At 40.5% G+C, this 20,687-nt stretch overlaps 1 protein-coding gene across 1 annotated transcript; it reads right to left on the bottom strand.

Moving 5' to 3' along the window:
* Positions 1–299: 299 nt before the first annotated feature.
* On the bottom strand, positions 300–20,393 carry LOC141272063 (uncharacterized). The gene is made up of 7 exons (XM_073682371.1): positions 20,319–20,393; positions 9,534–9,682; positions 9,225–9,404; positions 9,019–9,142; positions 8,838–8,935; positions 7,649–7,739; positions 300–2,719 (listed from the first exon to the last, which is right to left on the bottom strand). Exons 2-7 carry the CDS (start codon positions 9,588–9,590, stop codon positions 1,467–1,469), a joined length of 1,803 nt encoding a protein of 600 aa, XP_073538472.1. The 5' UTR covers positions 9,591–9,682; positions 20,319–20,393; the 3' UTR covers positions 300–1,466.
* Positions 20,394–20,687: the final 294 nt, after the last annotated feature.

Below are 20,687 nucleotides of genomic sequence, written 5' to 3'. Positions count from 1 at the left end.
CATCAAAAAGGAGAAAACACAGCGTCTGGTGATGTCCATGAGGTCAAGACTTCAGGCAGTCATTGTCAACAAAGGGTTTTCAACCAAGTACTAGAAATGAACATTTTATTTACAATTATTTAATCGGTCCAATTACTTTTGGTCCCTTTAAAAACAGGGTGGCACATGTTAAGGAGCTGAAACTCCTAAACCCTTCATCCAATTTTAATGTGGATACCCTCAAATGAAAGCTGAAAGTCTGAACTTCAACTGCATCTGAATTGTTTTGTTTAAAATTCATTGTGGTAATGTCTACAACCAAAATTAGAAAAATGTTGTCTCTGTCCAAATATATATGGACCTAACTGTACCTCCATGGCAATGAATGCTTATCTATCCTCCGTGGATTCTCTTATACCTAAGGGGAGACCCGCCCATACACTCCCTGTGCTGACATCACATGGGATGGACACTAGCCTGCACATTTTTACTAAGAGAACTGGTTTTTGGGATAACTTCTCGCTGGTTGATCCCAGAAGCCCAAAAGTGATACCATATTTTCTATTATGATTTATAAACCACACATGGCGTAGTTGTCATCTGCTATTTTGTTACTTTTGTGCCACAGCCCCCAAGAGGGACTTATGGCTATGAAAAAATAAGCATCTTGTTCCTTGGTTGACCCTGCCACTAAAAATATGGGTCCCATCATTATCAGAATTATGGAATTTCTGGAGACTTTGGTTATATTCCCTTTGAAGTCCTGGGAATGAAACTTCCTCAGCTCCATGTAAATTGTCGCAAGCCTGTTGTCTAATCATCCGCTGCCTTAGCCAGGGGAAAACACAATCGCATTTTAAGTAGGTTGGTGGCACCTCTTGTGTGCAAGCGTTTGTTTTAGCTACTTCGGCTGTGGGTGATAATTTGCAGAGAGACAGATGCTGGGCTGTCAGCTCTCCTATTGTGACAAATGGGGGATATGGGAGGGGCGAAGTGGGGCTTGGGAGAAATGGTTAATATTTTCAATATTTCTCAATATTTCCGATAGTGAGTTATTTAGATTCTATTTGCTTTTCGATGACAAATGATTTTTGATAATTTCCTATGTTACTGAATCATCAATTAATCCTTTAAGTTGCTTCCCATATCTCAACTATGACACAAGACTTTACTTTCACTGTAACTGATGTCTGTACCTTGTGCAATTTGTCAATAATAAAAATAAAAATGACTACTTCTCTTTGTGAGTGCTCTGATGAGAAACAAAAATGTATTTTTGGTTACAACATTTCCCACATTCTAAACATGAAAATGTTTTTTCTGCCGTGTGAATAATCTGATGTCTAAGAAGATTTGATTTAAATGTAAGATATTTCCCACGTTGGTAACATGAAAATGGCTTCTCCCTTTGTGTGAACTCTCTGATGCGTAACAAGATTTGATTTGTTCGGAAAATATTTCCCACATTCTGTACATAAACATGCATTCTACCCTGTGTGCATTCTCAGATGTGTAACAAGATTTCTTTTCTGCAAAAAATGTTTCCCACATTCTGAACATGAAAATGGCTTCTCCCCCGTGTGAATTCTTTGATGTGAAACAAGATTTGTTTTCTTATTAAAACATTTCCCACAGTCTGAACATGAAAATGGTTTTTGCCCTGTGTGAATTATCTGATGTGTAACAAGATGTGTTTTCTGAGTAAAACATTTTCCGCATTCTGAACATGAAAATGGCTTTTGCCCTGTGTGAATTCTCACATGTGTAGCAAGATACGTTTTCTTATTAAAACATTTCCCACATTCTGAACATGAAAATAATTTCTCCCCTGTGTGAATTTGTTGATGTTTAACAAAAATTGATTTGTCTGCAAAACATTTCCTACATTCTGAACATGAAAATGGCTTTTCCCCTGTGTGAATTCTCTGATGTGAAACAAGATTATTTTTCCTTTTAAAACATTTCCCACATTCTAAACATGAAAATGGCTTTTGCCCTGTGTGTATTCTCTGATGTGTAACAAGATTTGTTTTCTTAATAAAACATTTCTCACATTCTGAACATGAAAATGGCTTTTGCCCTGTGTGAATTCTCAGATGTGTATCAAGATATATTTTCTTATTAAAAGATTTCTCACATTCTGAACATGAAAATAATTTTTCACCTGTGTGAATTCTTTGATGGTTAACAAACGTTGATTTGTCTACAAAACATTTCCCACATTCTGAACATGAAAATGGCTTTTCCCCTGTGTGAATTCTCAGATGTGTAACAAGATTTGTTTTCTGATTAAAAAATTTCCCACATTCTGAACATGAAAATGGCTTTTCCCCTGTGTGAATTCTCAGATGTGTAACAAGATTTGTTTTCTTATTAAAACATTTCCCACATTCTGAACATGAAAATGGCTTCTCTCCTGTATGAATTCTCTGATGTATAACAAGACTTGTTTTGTCTGGAAAACATTTACCACATTCTGAACATGAAAATGGCTTCTTTCTTGCGTGATCTCTTTGATGTTCACCATCTCTTTGGTTATTTTTATTTTGTTTAAAAGTCTTTGTTGAATCAGTAGAAAGAACCTGTTGAAAGGGATCAGATGATACATCTTTGCTGTGAAAGGCTGGAGGTGTATCTTGAATAATGGCGTAGTCTTCATATGTATCTGGTGTGATACTACGGTCATCTGCTTTAACATCTGGAAATATCATATGTTCTTTTGAGCTCCTGGTACAGTCATCTGCCAAAGATGAAACAATTGATATTATTCAATAACAGTGCCTTTAGGCATGTTAATTCTATTATACATTTTATAATGTTTATTTATAAACATGTCTATACAATTTGAAAATTAGATTTTGATCTGAGTAAGACATTGTCTGCAACAAAAGACCTCAAATAACTCCAATTCCAAAAACATTGGAATGCAGTGTAAAATGTAAAGAAAGCAAGAATGCAATGATGTGGAAATCTCTTAACCCTCTCACGACATATGATGTGTATTTACTTTATATGTTGTGTCCCTGACTTTGATGGGGCTCCAGCGCTGTCCCCTCACATGACACGAGACTAAATCAGCTGTCATGTGCCTTTAGAAGCTGTAAATGTGTTAAATCTCGCTGTCAATCTCTGACAGCGGGATTTAACACGTGTCGCCTGGGCGATCGTCATTCCACGCTCCCATCAGCTTACCAGTGACGTGATCGCAGGGTGCTGATGGGTTGTGATGACAGCCAAGGGTCTGTAGAAGACCCCCGTGCCAGTCATGATAGTCCTGTGAATGCTGGCTAGTGGTCGGAGTTTATACGAGATCATGATTTCTGATAAACATAGCAGTGCTAAAGCACAGGTGATCGGATGATCGCAGCTTCAAGTCTCCTAAGGGGGCTATTAAATAAAGCAAAAACTGAGGGAAAAAGTTTTTAACAATATAAAAAAAAAATCAATCTGATCATAAACAGCGTAAAGAGAAGAAAAATAGAGACACCAGAAACACGTTTTTTTGTCCGCCGCAACGTTGCAATAAAATACAGTAAGAGGCAATCAAAACATCATATCTACACCAAAATGGTAACAGGAAAAACATCAACTCAGGGTGCAAAAAATAAGCCATCGCCCAGCCCTAGATCCCGAAAAATGGAAACGCTACAGCTTTCTGAAAATGGCGACAAAGGCAAAACCTTTTTTCATACAAATTTCGTAATTTTTTTTCACCACTTAAATAAAAAAAATAAACTATTCATGTTTGACATCTGCGTACTCATACTGACCTGGGGCATCATATTGCCAGATCAGTAATACCATAAAGTGAACATGAGAAATAAAAAGCCTCACCAAATATTGTGTAATTGCACTTTTTTGATATAGGGAAAATATATATTCTTGTACCGTGTTAGCCAGTAGATAGAAAAATATTTCTGCTTTTCATCACCTGTCTTACCTATTGCATTTTTTTTTCTTGTGTGTCTTATTGTGTATAAATATGTGACTCTTCAGATTTTGTGTTATACTATGCCTGATGAAGAGACCTGAGTATTCTCGAAAGCTTGCAATTTGTTACCATCTTTTCAGTTAGCCATTAAAAGGTATCAACCACTGAGGACTCTCAAATCTAAATATGCACTTTTTTGCAATTTCACCACATTTGGATTTTTTTTCCCATTTTCCAGTACACTATATGGTAAAAACAATAGAGCTATTAAAAAGTACAATTCATCCCTCCAAAAAAAACAAGCCTTCACATGGCTATATTGACTGAAATCTAAAAAAAGTTATGGCTCTTCGAAGAAGGGGGAAAATAAACTAATTTGAAAAAAACAGAAAATGGCCCAGGGGATGAAAGGGTTAAAGTCATATTTTCTTCACGACAGATATCAAAAGTTAACAGTTAGACATTTCACCATTTTATTGAAAAAGTTAACTCCTTTAGAAATTGATGGCAGTGATACATCTCAAAAAAGTTGTGACAGGGTTAACAAAAGACAGGAAAAGTAAGTGCTACTAATGAAAAACAGCTTGAGGGTCAATATTCAACTAAGTCACATGACTATATATAAACAGATCATACTAGAGGGGCAGAGTCTCCCAGAAGCAAAGATGGTCAGAGGTCCAGCAATCTGTGATCAACTGCGTCTACAAATTGTGGAACAATTTCAGAAAAATGTTCCTCATTGTAAAATTGCAAAGATTTTGAATACACCACCATCTACAGTACATAATATTATCAAAAGATTTAGGGATCAGAGAGAAATTCATTCACACAGGAACAATGCCGAAGGTTAGTATTGGGAATCTCATGATCTACGGGCCCTTTGGTGGCACTATATTAAAAACAGACATGATTCGGTCGTGCAAATCACTGTTTGGACTCAGGAATACTTCCAGAAATCAATGTCTGTGAACACAGTTGGCCATGCAATCCACAAAGGTAAATAGCATTTGTAACATGAATTGACCAAACAAATTGAAACGTTGGTCATTTCCTTATAATGTTGAAGCTTTAGCTTCTGTATCTAAAGCTGAGGATAAATTTATCTAGTCGATTTTCTAGAGAATACCAATATATTTGTGCTTTTCCGTCAACGTTATTAAGGTTATTTCAATTATCGTCTTCTACCTTTGAGCAACAACACTTAGTATTTCTTTGTTGCAGGAGGATCCTCACTTATTCTGCCCCATTGCTAAGTCTACTCAAATGTGCTTCTATCTCTACATTCCCTCATCAGTCATTCTACGCTGACCCTCCAGCTTATTCGTGGATTCAACAGCTCAAGTTGCCGTTTAGTCTCTATAGCCTCCGTTCCTTCTACCGGATTGTGCAATGCACCAACGTAATATTTGTACTGTACTTCAGCTGCACATGCAGACCAAGGGCTTTGATCCAACTCCCAGGGGAGACTTAACACCTGGGGACATTTCTCTAAGTTGACATCCAGGTGTATACAAGACATTGGATTTTAAAATCACATTTCTGGTCATCTACCATTGCTCAAGATGATAGGGACTGTGGCATCCGTGACGGGGCAGGTCCTTGCTATTACTACTTCGATCGTCAGCCGATGCAGGGTGACTATTCAGTAGCCCTGTTTTACTCCTGGGACTTGTGTCTATAATCAGTGAAGAAGCTTTGGGGTTAAACTCCATTAGTTTGTGTTTCTACCTACTGTTAGCTCTGGGTTTGGCTGCTCACTATTTAAAGGGGTTGTCCACTACTATTGATAATTAGCCAATGTAGTTTTATGTTGGGTCACGTGATGCCTGTGAGCGGCCAGCCATAGCGCCGCTCACAGACAGTAACAGCAGTGCAAGGTATTTACAAAGAAACTTCTTTTCAACATAAAAATACATTGTCCAATTATCAATAGTACTGGACAACCCCTTTAAGCTCCTGAGAATAAGTTACCACTGCCAGTTATTACCTAAATCACTTTAGTTGTGTATCACAGATCCTGTATCTTAGTGGATATTACTGTTTTTGAGTTTGACTTCTATACTGACATTTCTCCTGCCTGACGATTTTGTATCTGCCCGTACCTCCTGGTTCTGAGCTGGCTACCTGACAGCTTGCCCCAGCCTAGACGTACCTGTTAAGTCCAGATCCCTATGCAGCAGTTAAAGGATGAAGGTCAGGGCAACTCCTGGGATCTTAAAAATGGATTAGCTCCAAGCCTGTTCAAAGTAGCCATCTTAGGAGCTGCCAAGTGACCTTGAAGAGTGCCCCCATGTGTCTCATCTTAAGTCAATAAGCCTAAATCAGTTCCCTAGGAGTCTCGCTGTTATCTCAGAGACTTTTAATCCTGGTCCTGAATTCAGGTTAGAGTAAAAACAATGTAAAGAAAACCTTAGTACATTTATTATATCCCATGAATTAGAAAAACTATGGTCCGGCGTACAATAAAATAATAATGCATACTCACCTTATAATTGGGACCACTTCAGCCTCTCACTGATTTCAGCGGTGAAAAATGCATCGCTGCTGTGACCAGTGATTGGACGCGGAAGTCACAATTCTGTATATCCAGAACAAAACGTGCGGAGATTAACTCTCTTTTTATTCTGAAAAGCATCATTTCAATTTTGCCTAATCAAACTTTGCAAAAACAATGCAGTAAAAATAGAAAAATAAAATAAGTATGAAAATGCTGATTAATACACCCTAAAAATTCATCACATAATTGTATCAGCATCTGGATGAATAAAATGTGTAGTACAAGAAGATTAACAATCCAGCATAATAGTGTAGTCCCAGAAAGGTCTTGAAAATTAACGTTTACTCTAACATTTAAAATATCCATAAAGGTTAGGAAAGTTCAGACACAGAGGAGAACGCAGAAAAAAAGAACCTACATGTTATGGCAATGAGCCTTACTCGTGGTCTAAACTTAATTCCCAACTAACCTCCACTTATCCAAACAGGATGTGGGATATTTCCCTTAATTAAAAAGGGGTGGGGGAAAGAGTTAAAGGTGAAGAAAGTTTTGGCAGCAATAAATACATTACAAAATTATCTTCAGCATCGAACTAGCAATAAATAAAGTTAAATCTAATAGATCAATTCATATAAATAGACATGAGAGGAAAAATAAAAAAAAAAGAGGGAGAAAAATCAAAGGTGAAGGTTAATATTGGAGAATGAGATCATGGTGTTCAAACCATGCGAAATGCAAGTTTCAAAAGTAAAAATCCACTTAGATTCTCTATTTAAAAGCTTCCTCCTGTGGTCACCTCCTCTCAGAGGTCTATGAACTTTTTCAAGCCCAATAAAATTTAAACCTAAAAGACTGCCTTTGTGAACATTGGCAACATGCCTAGAGACTGCAGAGGGAGAGATGGCTGAGGGGTTAACTGCATCTGATAAATGCCGCCTAATCCGTTCTTTGAGAGGACCTGTTGTACATCCAGTATATTGCAATTGGCATATTGTACATTCTATTAAAGAAACCACATGTGTAGTATTACAATTAATAAAATATTTCATCATAAAAATGTGTTGGTTGTTAATTGAGGGGAAGGTAGTGTTTTTTTGAGCATAATGGCAGGATTTACATTTGGTGGCTCCATATGTATAAAAACCAGAACAATTAAGCCATGTTTTTTCTTGAAAATTTCTCTCACAGCATCTGGATGAATAAAATCTGTGACTCCTCTGCATTTAGTGATCACTACTCACCTGTGCAGTTATCTGTAGGAATCTCCTCTTTACACCACTCATCATCCCTCACATATGTCTCTGTAGTATTAATATGGGGCAGATCTTCACCCTGAAACAAAGATTGTAAAAGTCACAGAGAAATGGAGAAGTCGTGTAAAAGAATAGGCAAGATTATAAATTAACAAGACGACCACAAATGACATGACAGCAATAGTTATCACATAGCTGCTGGTCTCCTGGATAAATCCAAACTGTTGGCTCGTAATTCTAACCAGCAGTTTCCATAACAAGAAAATTGTGAGAAGATCCAGACAACATCTAATGTCTATGATCAGCTTTATCCTGTCATCTCCACCAAGTATAAAACATACACGCAATGGCCACATTATTAGAGACACCAATACAGCATTCAACCTCCGTGGCCATCAGAATCTCATCAATTTGTTGCTAATGATCACACTTCATGTTGAAATGTTGGCCAATGGAGACAGGATACTTTTTTACAAAAACTTGTGGCATGGGGCATTGTCCTTCTACCACAGGGTAAACAGCTGCCATGAAGTGATGAACTTGGTCGTCCACAATGCTTAGGTAAGCTCTAGCTTCCAAACATCCATACAAAAGAATCAGAGGACACAGGATGTGAGCAAAAAACATTAACCACATCATTACTCCCATCTTTAGCAGACTGAAATTATTAGTTCATTTGTAATTCCTAATGTATTATGGATTCAGTTGCAATTTGCATTAATTGTGCACCACCTAAGAAAGGTTCTTGATATCTTCTTTGATGAGTTGTTAACATCCACATGATCCCCTTTCTATAGAAGTTTATCCTTGATAGCAACGTTCTCTGTATAGTCCTTACACATTGTAGGTATAAGTCTCACAAAGTTGGCAGTTTCTGAAATACTGGTGCTGACCCCAGCACTGATGACTGTGCCTCATTCAAAGCTGCTCAGATCACTCTTGTTTTTCAATGTAATGTGGATTCACACTGAAAAATGGTCACTTCATTTTCTTCTGCACTCCGGGGTCTTTGGTCTAATTTCCATATACAGAAACTATAATCATGAAAGGACGAATGTCGCTAATAAATTGGCCACTCGGTGTATAATACTGGTGGATAAAATAGAACTGAACACAAGACCTTTACAGCCTTCTACACAACATAGCGAAGATTTAATGACACCTTCTCTCCATCTACCTGATGATCCTGAGGAATATTGGGATTTTCTTGTTTACAATCCTCTGGAAGTAGAGGACGGGGACATCTCTCTGGTGTTGTCCTATTACTGGATAGAACTGGAGGAAACACATACAGGGAATGAATTCATTCTTTACATACAGATAATTATAGGCCGTGTGTATTTAGTCCTGTCTATTACCTGGTGATGTGAGGGGCTGGGGAACCTCCATCATGATATCCTTGTACAGATCTTTGTGTCCTTCTAAATATTCCCACTCTTCTAGGGAGAAATAGACGGCGACATCCTGACACCTTATAGGAACCTGACACACACAATGATATCATCATCCCCCGTTCCCTTCATAGCGTTACTGTATAATGTCTCAGCATTCCCAGCAGTGTCACCTCTCCAGTCAGCAGCTCAATCATCGTGTAGGTAAACTCTAGAATCTTCTGGTCATTGATGTCCTCATGTATCAGGGTGTGAGGTGGAGGCCTCGTGATTGGGCTCAGGGGTCTTCCCCATCCCTCAGACACAGAGTCCTGACAGTGCTCACTAGAGGTCTTCTTCACTACTGTGTAATCCTGTTTATGGAGAAACACAGTAATAAATCTCATTACAGACAATTCCAGAGTCCTTACCGCTCCAGTTCTGCCCATCTGTTATTCCCATAGATAAGAATGATGTAATGTGACGTCATCAGAATCTCTCACCTCTCCAGTAAGCCGGAAGAGGATCTCTAGGGTGAGGTGTAATATCCTCTCCACCATCTTGTTCCTGTCCCTATCTATCCTTGATGTTCAATCAGAAAAATTCTGTTATATAGAAAATCTCCACAGAAAGGATTCAATATTGTAGCAACCTGAATGGGAAGAAGATGCCAATGTAACATCATAAGTATCATATGTATTATTACTATTACTGGACTAACTAAAGGTAAATATATGCGGAAATATAACGTGTAGATTTTGTATGGACTGGAACATTTAATATCATCTGAAGGCAGCTCCGTCACCGATACCAGAAGTCAAAGATGAGGAAGACGCTGAAAGCGGAATATAACGAAGAATGAATCAGCACTGCATAAATATTAAAAGAGCCCTGTGCTGTATACTAATACATAGGCCAAGAGAAAATGGAAAAAATAGGTGTACATATGGCACTAGGAACGAATAACAAACATAAGACATAACTTGCAATGTAATCAAAAAACATCTGTGATGACACGGGGGTTAGTGGGTGCTCTTGTCCGCTGTCTTTAGAAAGACCTCATGGACCAGGGCTCATACCACTGAACGCCCACTCTCTTTTATCGTGGGCAGAACACTACTCAGACAACACAGGGTGAGGGTAAAACAGTGTGGCAATAATTTATTGAACCACCAGCAAACAATAACATATAGAACAGTCCCAGCAAATACCCAAGATGATGCAAATTACAGATTCTAACCCTTCTCTGGCTCCCCGGGAATAGAGCAGTGAGGTATGTGGCCAGGTGACTTGATTGTCCCAACCTGGATTTCTTCAAAACATCTGAGAGTTCAGTGATGGTCAATGGAGCAAATCTGTATTCCTCCAGCTGAGGCTGGGGTCCCCTAAGCTGATATCCTGTAGAGTCACACCAAACAGAGGCAGAGACCCCCTTTCTATAGTTCACAATTGTCCATTCACAGGTCAAGGGTCAGGGATGATGATATTAACTCACATTGTCTGAGTATCCCCAGCTCATCTCCCAATGTTGACTTGCAAACACTGAAGGCTAAACTATAACCGCCCAAACAATACAAGTCTACAAGCTGCATGGCCTGGTATTAAGTGTAATGAACATATTATCAAACAGAATTGTTTCATGACCCTGTCATGCAAGGCTAGCTGACAATAAGTTGCAGTACATATCAACTCAAGTGTCACCATCCAGGCTTATTCAAACAATAGTCTGTGATGACCAACCAAAGAAAAACACAAATTCAAAAGTCAACATAGAGATAAAAGCGTATAGCTCCTGGCCTACTGAATTTATGTCAAGCATATTTAATATTAGAGTTAGGACTGTCCCATAAGGGTTGCCGTGACGTGGCGGGATAGCTTTTACATTATTTTGATCAAAATTCTGTTAACTAAATACCCTTTATTATTTATTATTATTTTTGCACTGTGCGATCTATCCATTTACTTCCAGTTATTTGGGTATTTTTCTTGTTTTTGGCTTCTCTCTGTTTAATGGCCTTGTGTGAACATGCATTTACATTTTGCATCCACATCAATTTACGTTTCAGTTCAGACCTCCAGGTTTTTTATTCAAACAATAGTCTGTGTTGACCTACCAAAGAAGAACACAAATTCAAAAGTCAACATAGAGATAAAAGCGTGTGGCTCCTGGCCTACTGAATTTATGTCAAGCATAATTAAGAAGAAAAGATGTGTCGTCACAACATCATCTCTGAAAAAACACTCCTCACAGTGAGAAGAGCCAGACATTTAAAGGACCACCTTGTCAGGAGTCATTTTAGATGCCCCCCAACTAACCTACATAGGGGTATTTCTCGTAAGGGCTCATTTGCTTGTGGTGATTGTTGTTAGAACCTTGCTCTTAGGTTTTTTCTATTGCTGGTCACATGACCTTGTTGGCCTATTTAGTCTCGCTCCGCCCTTCTGGCTTTGCTGGACTTCATTGTATTACTACTCTTTAGCTAGCCTGTGCTCAGTATCTAACTCTGTTAGTTTGCTTGGTCTTCGGACCTCTGTGTTCTTTATATTTTGTTTGTTTGTCTGTCTGCTACTATTTCTGTTAGGAGGTGTCCATTTTGCTCCCAGTCCCTAGTACTTGTAGGGATTCCTTCCCCACATCTATAGGTCTCCGTACAGACTAGCTGAGGACTTTAGCAGGTCTGATCGCAGGATCAGGTTCCCTGTTACATCGTAGGGATCAAGCTGAGTTCTATCGTAGGGACAGATCTCCTCTTTCCTTAGCTCTGGTAGCAGAACATAACAGTAAGTCCAGCCTGCAAATTCTCTAAGGAAAGATTTTTCTGTTCCATTATGGTGTCGGTTCTGGATTTGGCTAAACGCCTGCAGGGACTCTCTCTGGAGGTGGCCGAGCTCCATCAGCACGTGAGTAACTGTCCTGGAGCACATTTCTTGGAGCCTAAGGTACGTTTGCCTGATTTATTTTTTGGTGAACACCAAGAATTTTTTTCATTTAAAAATGCTTGCTTATTGTATTTTCGTTTGAGACCCAGGTCCTCTGGGGATGAATCCCAGCGCATAGGGTTCATAATGTCACTTTTGCGCAAAGAGCCTCAGGAGTGGGTCTTTTCTTTGCAACCTAGTGATACATGCTTTAGATCAGTGGATAGTTTTTTTTCTGCTTTGGGGCTATTATATGATGATCCTGACCGTGTCTCATCTGCTGAGACTGAGTTGAGACGTTTGAGACAGGGATCAGGTAATGTGGAAAAATATTGTACTCATTTCCGTCGGTGGTCTACTCAAATAGGGTGGAACAATTCTGCTCTGAAGAGTCTGTTTCTTGCTGGGCTTAGTGAAAGGGTTAAAGACCTGCTAATTGCTTATCCCACACCTGAAGATTTGCAACAGGCTATGCAATTAGCTATACGGGTGGATAGGAGACTGCGTGCAAGGGTTAATGAGAGCAAATCCTCTGCTATGTCAGTTTCTGGTCATGAGAATGTGTGTACTGACAGTGGAGAGCCGATGGAGATTGGAGCGATGGCACCTCGCTCTCAAGAAAAGGACCGCAGATTTTCTGAAGGTTTGTGTTTCTATTGCGGAAATTCTGGTCATTTCATTAAAAGCTGTGTGCTTCGTATGAAGAAAGAAAAAAAAATGGTCAGTCATGCCCGTATTGCCTGTTTAAATTCCAAGGGTGTATTTTTAGCTGCTTCCACTATTGCTCAGGAAAAATTAATGGAATTTCGGGTGTTTGTCGATTGTGGGTCTACTCTGAATGTAATTGATGGGGGATTCTTGGAAAAACTCAATTTAAAACCCAAACCTTTGTCACCCCCCTTTGCTGTGGTTTCTGTGGATGGCTCCCCTTTGAAGAATGTTACTCTCAAGGTCTGTGAATTTCCTCTCACTATTAATGGTGTTCACCATGAGAAATTGGATTTGGTAGTTTTGAATAACTTGCCTTCTCCGGTGGTGTTGGGATTGCCCTGGTTAAAATTGCACAATCCTGTACTGGATTGGTCTACCAATGAAATTAAATCCTGGAGCCATAAATGTTATGACAAGTGTTGTAACGGGCGTATTGCAGCTGTAGATAGGGGGGAATTGCCTGTTCCTATTCAGGATTTTTGGAGAGTTTTTTCTGAGAAGGAATCGCAGGTTTTGCCTCCCCATAGAGACTATGATTGTACTATTGAATTTGTCCCTGGAGCGACTCTTCCTAAAAGTCGTTTATTTAACCTTACTATTCCTGAGAGAAAGGCTTTGGAGGAATACATACAGACAAGTTTGGCCGCCGGTCACATTAGGCCCTCTAAGTCTCCTGTGGCGGTTGGATTTTTTTTTGTAAAAAAAAAGGACGGTGGTTTACGTCCTTGTCTGGATTTTCGTGAGATTAACAAAATTACTGTACGCAATCCTTACCCACTGCCATTGATTCCTGATCTGTTTAACCAGTTAGTGGGGGCCAAGTGGTTCTCTAAAATTGACCTTCGGGGGGCATACAATCTGTTGCGCATGAAGGAGGGTGACGAATGGAAGACTGCTTTTAACACTCCTGTGGGTCATTTTGAGAATCTGGTTATGCCTTTTGGTCTTACTAATGCTCCTGCATTTTTTCAGAATCTTATTAATGACATCCTTAGACCTTTGATTGGCAAAAATGTGGTTGTGTATTTGGATGACATTTTGATTTATTCGCCGGATCTGGAGTCTCATTGGCGGAGCGTACGTGAAGTATTACAGTTATTAATCGACAATTCGCTTTTTGCTAAGCTGGAGAAATGTGAGTTCGCTGTACAGAGAATTAGTTTTTTGGGCTACATTATCTCCAGCGAAGGTTTTGAGATGGACCCGGTGAAAGTTCAAGCGGTGCAGGAATGGCCTAGGCCTATTGGTTTGAAATCGATACAGAGGTTTTTGGGTTTCGCCAATTATTATAGAAAATTAATTAAAAATTTTTCTATTATTGTCAAACCTCTGACCGATCTCACCAGGAAAGGTGCTGATGCGGTTCAGTGGACTTCAGAGGCCATTGAAGCTTTTGTGTATCTCAAGGAGAGGTTCACCTCTGCTCCCATCCTTATGCAGCCTGATGTGACTAAGCCGTTTTTGGTTGAGGTTGATGCTTCCTTTGTGGGGGTTGGTGCAGTATTGTCTCAGGATAACGGGGATGGAGTACATCCCTGTGCCTTTTTTGCAAAAAAATTTTCGGAGACTGAACTGAATTACGATATTGGTAATCGGGAATTATTGGCTATTAAACTCGCATTTGAACACTGGCGCCACCTCTTGGAAGGTGCTGAATTTCCCGTTCAGGTTTTTACGGATCATAAAAATCTGATATATCTTGATGCTGCCAAGCGCCTGAATGCCCGTCAGGCTAGGTGGGCACTGTTTTTCTCGCGGTTTAATTTTTCCGTTACTTACATCCCAGGTACTAAGAATGTTAAGGCGGATGCCTTGTCTCGTAGTTTTTCTCCCATAGTCGGTGCTGAGAAAGAGGAGAACATTTTACAAGAAGGTGTTGTGATTGCTGCTTTGGACTCCGTTTTGGAAGATGAGATTCTTAAAGCACAGGAGAATGCCCCTCTAACACTCCCCATGGGAGGTTGTTTGTGCCTGGGACCTTTAGGAGAGATTTGTTTGTTGAGTGTCACGAATCTCGGTTGGCAAGTCATCCCGGAATCTCTGAGACCAAGAGACTGGTGGGTCGCAGTTTGGTAGCCTGGATGGCAGAAGGAAGTCATTAAGTGGGTGCGTCAATGTACTATATGTGCTAGATCTAAGTCCTCACATACTCCTTCTGCGGGGTTACTTTGCCCTCTGGAGGTTCCCAGTGCTCCTTGGACACATTTGGCTATGGACTTTATAACTGACCTTCCCCCCTCTGAGGGTTTTACTGTCATCTGGGTGGTCGTGGACCGTTTTAGCAAGATGTGTCACTTGGTTCCCTTCGTCAAACTGCCCTGCGCTAAGACTCTCGCTAAGGCCTTTGTCAAGGAAATTGTCAGACTTCATGGCGTTCCTACTGACATTGTTTCTGATAGGGGACCTCAGTTCGTGGCTCGTTTTTGGCGCGCCTTTTGTGACAGGTTGGGAGTTCATTTGTCGTTCTCATCCGGATATCATCCTGAATCTAATGGCCAGACAGAAAGGAAAAACCAGGATGTTGAGCAGTTCTTGCGTTGTTTTGTGGCAGACAATCAAGAGGGGTGGTCTGAGTTTCTGCCACTTGCTGAATTTGCTCTGAACAATCATACATCTTCTTCTGCTGGTTGTTCGCCTTTTTTTTGTTGTTCTGGGAGACATCCGTCGTTTGGGTCGTTTTCCAAGTTGGTATCTGCCGTGCCTGAGGAGGAGAATTCTTCCGGCGATTTGGAGAGAGTTTGGACGGATGTGCGTGGTAATCTTCAGGAGGCTAACAGAAAATCTAAAGACTACTTTGATAGGAAACGACAGGAGGTTTTGTTCGCTGTTGGTGACATGGTTTAGTTGTCCTCTAGGAATCTGCGGTTGAGGATTCCTTCTAAGAAATTGGGTCCCAAGTTTGTAGGGCCCTTTAAGGTGCTTCAGGTTGTCAACCAATCTGCTGTTAGGTTGGAGGTTCCTACCTCCTGGAGAATTAATCCGGTGTTTCATGTCTCTCTGTTGAAAAAAGCTGTTGTGTCGGATTGTGACGCCTCTGCCTCTGTTCCTCCGGTGGTGGAGGACGGGGAATATGAAATTTCTCGCATCCTTAATTCTAGACGGTATAGAGGTAGTTTGCAGTATCTCGTGGCCTGGAAAGGTTTTGGACCCGAGGATAACTCATGGGTGAGGTCAGATGATGTTTCCGCGTCCAGACTTATCAGAGCGTTTCACAGGAGATTTCCTGATAAGCCTGGTCCTAGGGGATCCGGAGGATCCTCTTAGAAGGGGGGGTACTGTTAGAACCTTGCTCTTAGGTTTTTTCTATTGCTGGTCACATGACCTTGTTGGCCTATTTAGTCTTGCTCCGCCCTTCTGGCTTTGCTGGACTTCATTGTATTACTACTCTTTAGCTAGCCTGTGCTCAGTATCTAACTCTGTTAGTTTGCTTGGTCTTCGGACCTCTGTGTTCTTTATATTTTGTTTGTTTGTCTGTCTGCTACTATTTCTGTTAGGAGGTGTCCATTTTGCTCCCAGTCCCTAGTACTTGTAGGGATTCCTTCCCCACATCTATAGGTCTCCGTACAGACTAGCTGAGGACTTTAGCAGGTCTGATCGCAGGATCAGGTTCCCTGTTACATCGTAGGGATCAAGCTGAGTTCTATCGTAGGGACAGATCTCCTCTCTTTCCTTAGCTCTGGTAGCAGAACATAACAATTGTTCTATTTGCCCATTTATGCCTCAAACAAAGATCTTTACAAATCCAAGAGATCAATGCATATATTCTCTAGGTAATTATATTAATTGTTGGTCAAAAAATGTTGTCCTTATTTGTCCATGTCTGATGCTTTATGTAGGTCAAACCACACAGGAACTCCGTAAACGAATACAACAGCATTTTTCTAATATTGCGAAGGCAGAAATTCACCACAAATTAGGTAAACCACTTTCTACAGTGGCCACCCATTACATGCAACACCATAAATGTAAAATTAATGGCACCATCATCAGTGGGTTGGAATTGATCTCCACTAATGTTAGGGGGGTAACATTACATTATCACTTTTTGGTGCAGAATCTAGCTGGATTTGCAAACTGGACTGTGTTTCTCCCATTAATTGCTATTTCTGGTGACTACCTCTTGAAGCTCATCAAGAACCTAGAATATAAGACATACAATACAGACCAAAAGTTTGGATACACCTTCTCATTTAAAGATTTTTCTGTATTTTCATAACTATGAAAATTGTACATTCACACTGAAGGCATCAAAACTATGAATTAACACATGTGGAATTATATACTTAACAAAAAAGTGTGAAACAACTGAAAATATGTTTTATATTCTAGGTTCTTCAAAGTAGCCACCTTTTGCTTTGATGACTGCTTTGCACACTCTTGGCATTCTCTTGATGAGTTTCAAGAGGTAGTCACCGGAAATGGTTTTCACCTCACACGTGTGCCCTGTCAGGTTTAATAAGTGGGATTTCTTGCCTTATAAATGGGGTTGGGACCATCAGTTGTGTTGTGCAGAAGTCTGGTGGATACACAGCTGATAGTCCTACTGAATAGACTGTCAGAATTTGTATTATGGCAAGAAAAAAGCAGCTAAGTAAAGAAAAACGAGTGGCCATCATTACTTTAAGAAATGAAGGTCAGTCGGTGCTAAAAATTGGGCAAACTTTGAAAGTGTCCCCAAGTGCAGTTGGAAAAACAATCAAGCGCTACAAAGAACCTGGCTCACATGAGGACTGCCCCAGGAAAGGAAGACCAAGAGTCACCTCTGCTTCAGAGGATAAGTTTATCCGAGTCACCAGCCTCAGAAATTGAAGGTTAACAGCAGCTCAGATTAGAGACCACCAGGTAAATGCCACACAGAGTTCTAGCAGCAGACACATCTCTACAACAACTGTTAAGTGGAGACTTTGTGCAGCAGGCCTTCATAGTAAAATAGCTGCTAGGAAACCACTGCTAAGGACAGGCAACAAGCAGAAGAGACTTGTTTGGGCTAAAAAACACAAGGAATGGACATTAGACCAGTGGAAATCTGTGCTTTGGTCTGATGAGTCCAAATTTGAGATCTTTGGTTCCAACCACCGTGTCTTTGTGCTATGCAGAACAGGTGAACGGATGGACTCTACATGTCTGGTTCCCACCGTGAAGCATGGAGGAGGAGGTGTGATGGTGTGGGGGTGCTTTGCTGGTGACACTGTTGGGGATCTATTCAAAATTGAAGGCATACTGAACCAGCATGGCTACCACAGCATCTTGCAGCGACATGCTATTCCATCCAGTTTGCGTTTAGTTGGACCATCATTTATTTTTCAACAGGACAATGACCCCAAACACACCTCCAGGCTGTGTAAGGGCTATTTGACCAAGAAGGAGAGCGATGGGGTGCTACGCCAGATGACCTGGCCTCCACAGTCACCAGACCTGAACCCAATCGAGATGGTTTGGGGTGAGCTGGACCGCAGAGTGAAGACAAAAGGGCCAACAAGTGCTAAGCATCTCTGGGAACTCTTCAAGATTGTTGGAAGACCATTTCCGGTGACTACCTCTTGAAGCTCATCAAGAGAATGCCAAGAGTGTGCAAAGCAGTCATCAAAGCAAAAGGTGGCTACTTTGAAGAACCTAGACTGTAAAACATATTTTCAGTTGTTTCACAATTTTTTGTTAAGTATACAATTCCACATGTGTTAATTCATAGTTTTGATGCCTTCAGTGTGAATGTACAATTTTCCTAGTCATAAAAATACAGAAAAATCTTTAAATGAGAAGGTGTGTCTAAACTTTTGGTCTGTACTGTATGACCTCTTACATTTTTTTACCATCCCTTTTTACACCTCCCAATTTGTGCTTTGGGTGTTGGTTGCGGTGGTTGGTGCCTGTGCTTTCCGCCACAGAACCCCTGTTCCGCGGCGGAATGCGGAATGACCAACCGAAACACTGATTTGTAAGCTAATTGCAGCCATCACTCTTTGAGGCCTTGGCTCCTGATTTGCTGCATTATATGAGCAGTGTATGAGGGGCTACTTTAGCTCCCTTCATTCTTGTCTATATCTCTGCCCTTGTTCTTATTGAGACTGCCCAATGTAGATAAGTCCCTCCTCCTATGGACATGCCCCCTTCTTTTCCAATTCAATTATGCGCTCCATTGTGAAGCGCGTGTATTTTACAGAAACGTCATTTCCAAATGGGATTTTCATTTTTGCGCATATACTGGGTAGGCTTTATCTATATGTCATTTCAAGTTATGCGGTCCACGGTGACACGTTCACCGCCAATGACATTGTCAGATGCATTCTTTTCCTTAAACGTAATTTCCACCGTGACATGCACACTGAACAATACGTCATTTATAAGTCTCTTCCGGCAGTACGTTCCATTGTGTCCCACACAAAGCTAATAGTATTGCCATATTAGGACACTCCTATAACTCTCCTCGCCTTGGAAATTACGCCATGTTATTTGACTATAGGTAACTGTTTTCAGACTTGTATAGTTGTTATATTGCTTATATATATGGATATCTGACTTAGCACTGTCACTTTACCCTTGATGAAGTCACATTTTGTGGCGAAACGCATGGGTTCTCAGACTCTCTCCCTTCATTTTGTAGTACACAGTAGTTTGACAATAAATGGCTTCACCCAACCAATAACCATGAGTGGAGAAAAAGTTTTTTTGTTATCATTCATATTCTCTGAAACAAGGCCAAGACAGCAAAAATTCAGCCCGAGTATGTAAACTTTTGAGCACAACTGTATATGGGTCTGATGGGTTACATATATTCTTATGACTATGGGTCTTTTGACCTTTTCTTTCTAAATATATGTAGATCATTTTGTAGATGATGTAAATAGGTGTAGATTACTGCATTTATTACTATCAGGCTCACCTAGCCTTTGCATCCTATTATTTCTTTGCATATATTTATTTTGTTATTTCTTATTTATTTGCATTATTTAGAATCTCATGCATATAGCATGCACATGACTCTATACTCAATTTTTCTATTTTATGTATTATCTTTTTGTTATATTTATAGGGCGATTGTTTCTATCTCCTTCAATATATTTCTTTGGAGATGAATAAGGCTTTTTTAACAAAAAGTATTCCCCCTACTTTTTGTTTTTAAAAGCATTTGCTGCTTTCTGTACATATTAGTTAAGCTAATTTTTTGATTACATTGCAAGTTCTGTCTGATGTTTGGCATTTGTTCCTAGTGGCGTATGTACACCTATAACCTGAACGCCATGTGCTTTATGTCCGTCCCCCAGAATCTGCCGTCTACACGGGGGGCGGTGGAGATTATCACTACAGGAGCCGCGCAGGTCACAGGCACTCCAGAAATATGGAGGAGACCGGCAGATATACAAAGAGCGATGACACTGGAGGGTCCGGGGAGCGGCCATGAGGGGGATTTACAGGAGTCATTAATTATAACAGCCGCAATTATAAATGTCACCTGAAGAAACAAGTGATATATATATAGAAAAGCAGAGAGGTTTCCCAGGAGACGTGTGCACTTCTCTCTATTCATCGTCTATGGGAGATAACAGAAGCTCTGGCTCCAGAGAAAGAGAAGAAACCTCCATCAGTAAGTTATATGGGAACGAGAGTAGAGAGGTCCCCAGCACTGAGGGGGTTAATAGTAATGGGGAATCTCCACATACCTCCACCTGCAGAGCCGCACACTGGATATATGGCTGTTCTGTGCGCACAGGACCTGTGATGAGGTCACAGGAGGGGAGGAGTCAGGGGTCACATGATCAGGGGCCTCAGTGTCTGCAGGACTCTGCTGTGCTGGGTGTGATAATAATAATGTTATTTCTATGGCGCCAACATATTCCGCAGCGCTGTACAATTAAGGGGACATGTACAGAGAACAAAGACAACACAAAGTAACGCACAGCTCAGCAGTTACAGGAGGAGGGAGGGTCCTGCTCACAAGCTACAATCTATAAGGAAATAGGGGGCACAATAGGTAGACCGCGCTCGTCATGTATGGTGCGGCCATCAGTGTAATAAATAGGGGTTTCCAT

The sequence above is a fragment of the Phyllobates terribilis genome, unplaced genomic scaffold (genome assembly GCF_046119375.1).
Source record: "Phyllobates terribilis strain yellow unplaced genomic scaffold, ASM4611937v1 Scaffold_5__5_contigs__length_657084704, whole genome shotgun sequence".
Classification (NCBI taxonomy): Eukaryota; Metazoa; Chordata; class Amphibia; order Anura; family Dendrobatidae; genus Phyllobates; species Phyllobates terribilis.
Note: the sequence above shows the minus strand (reverse complement) of the source record. Positions and strands in the feature narration are given on the sequence as shown.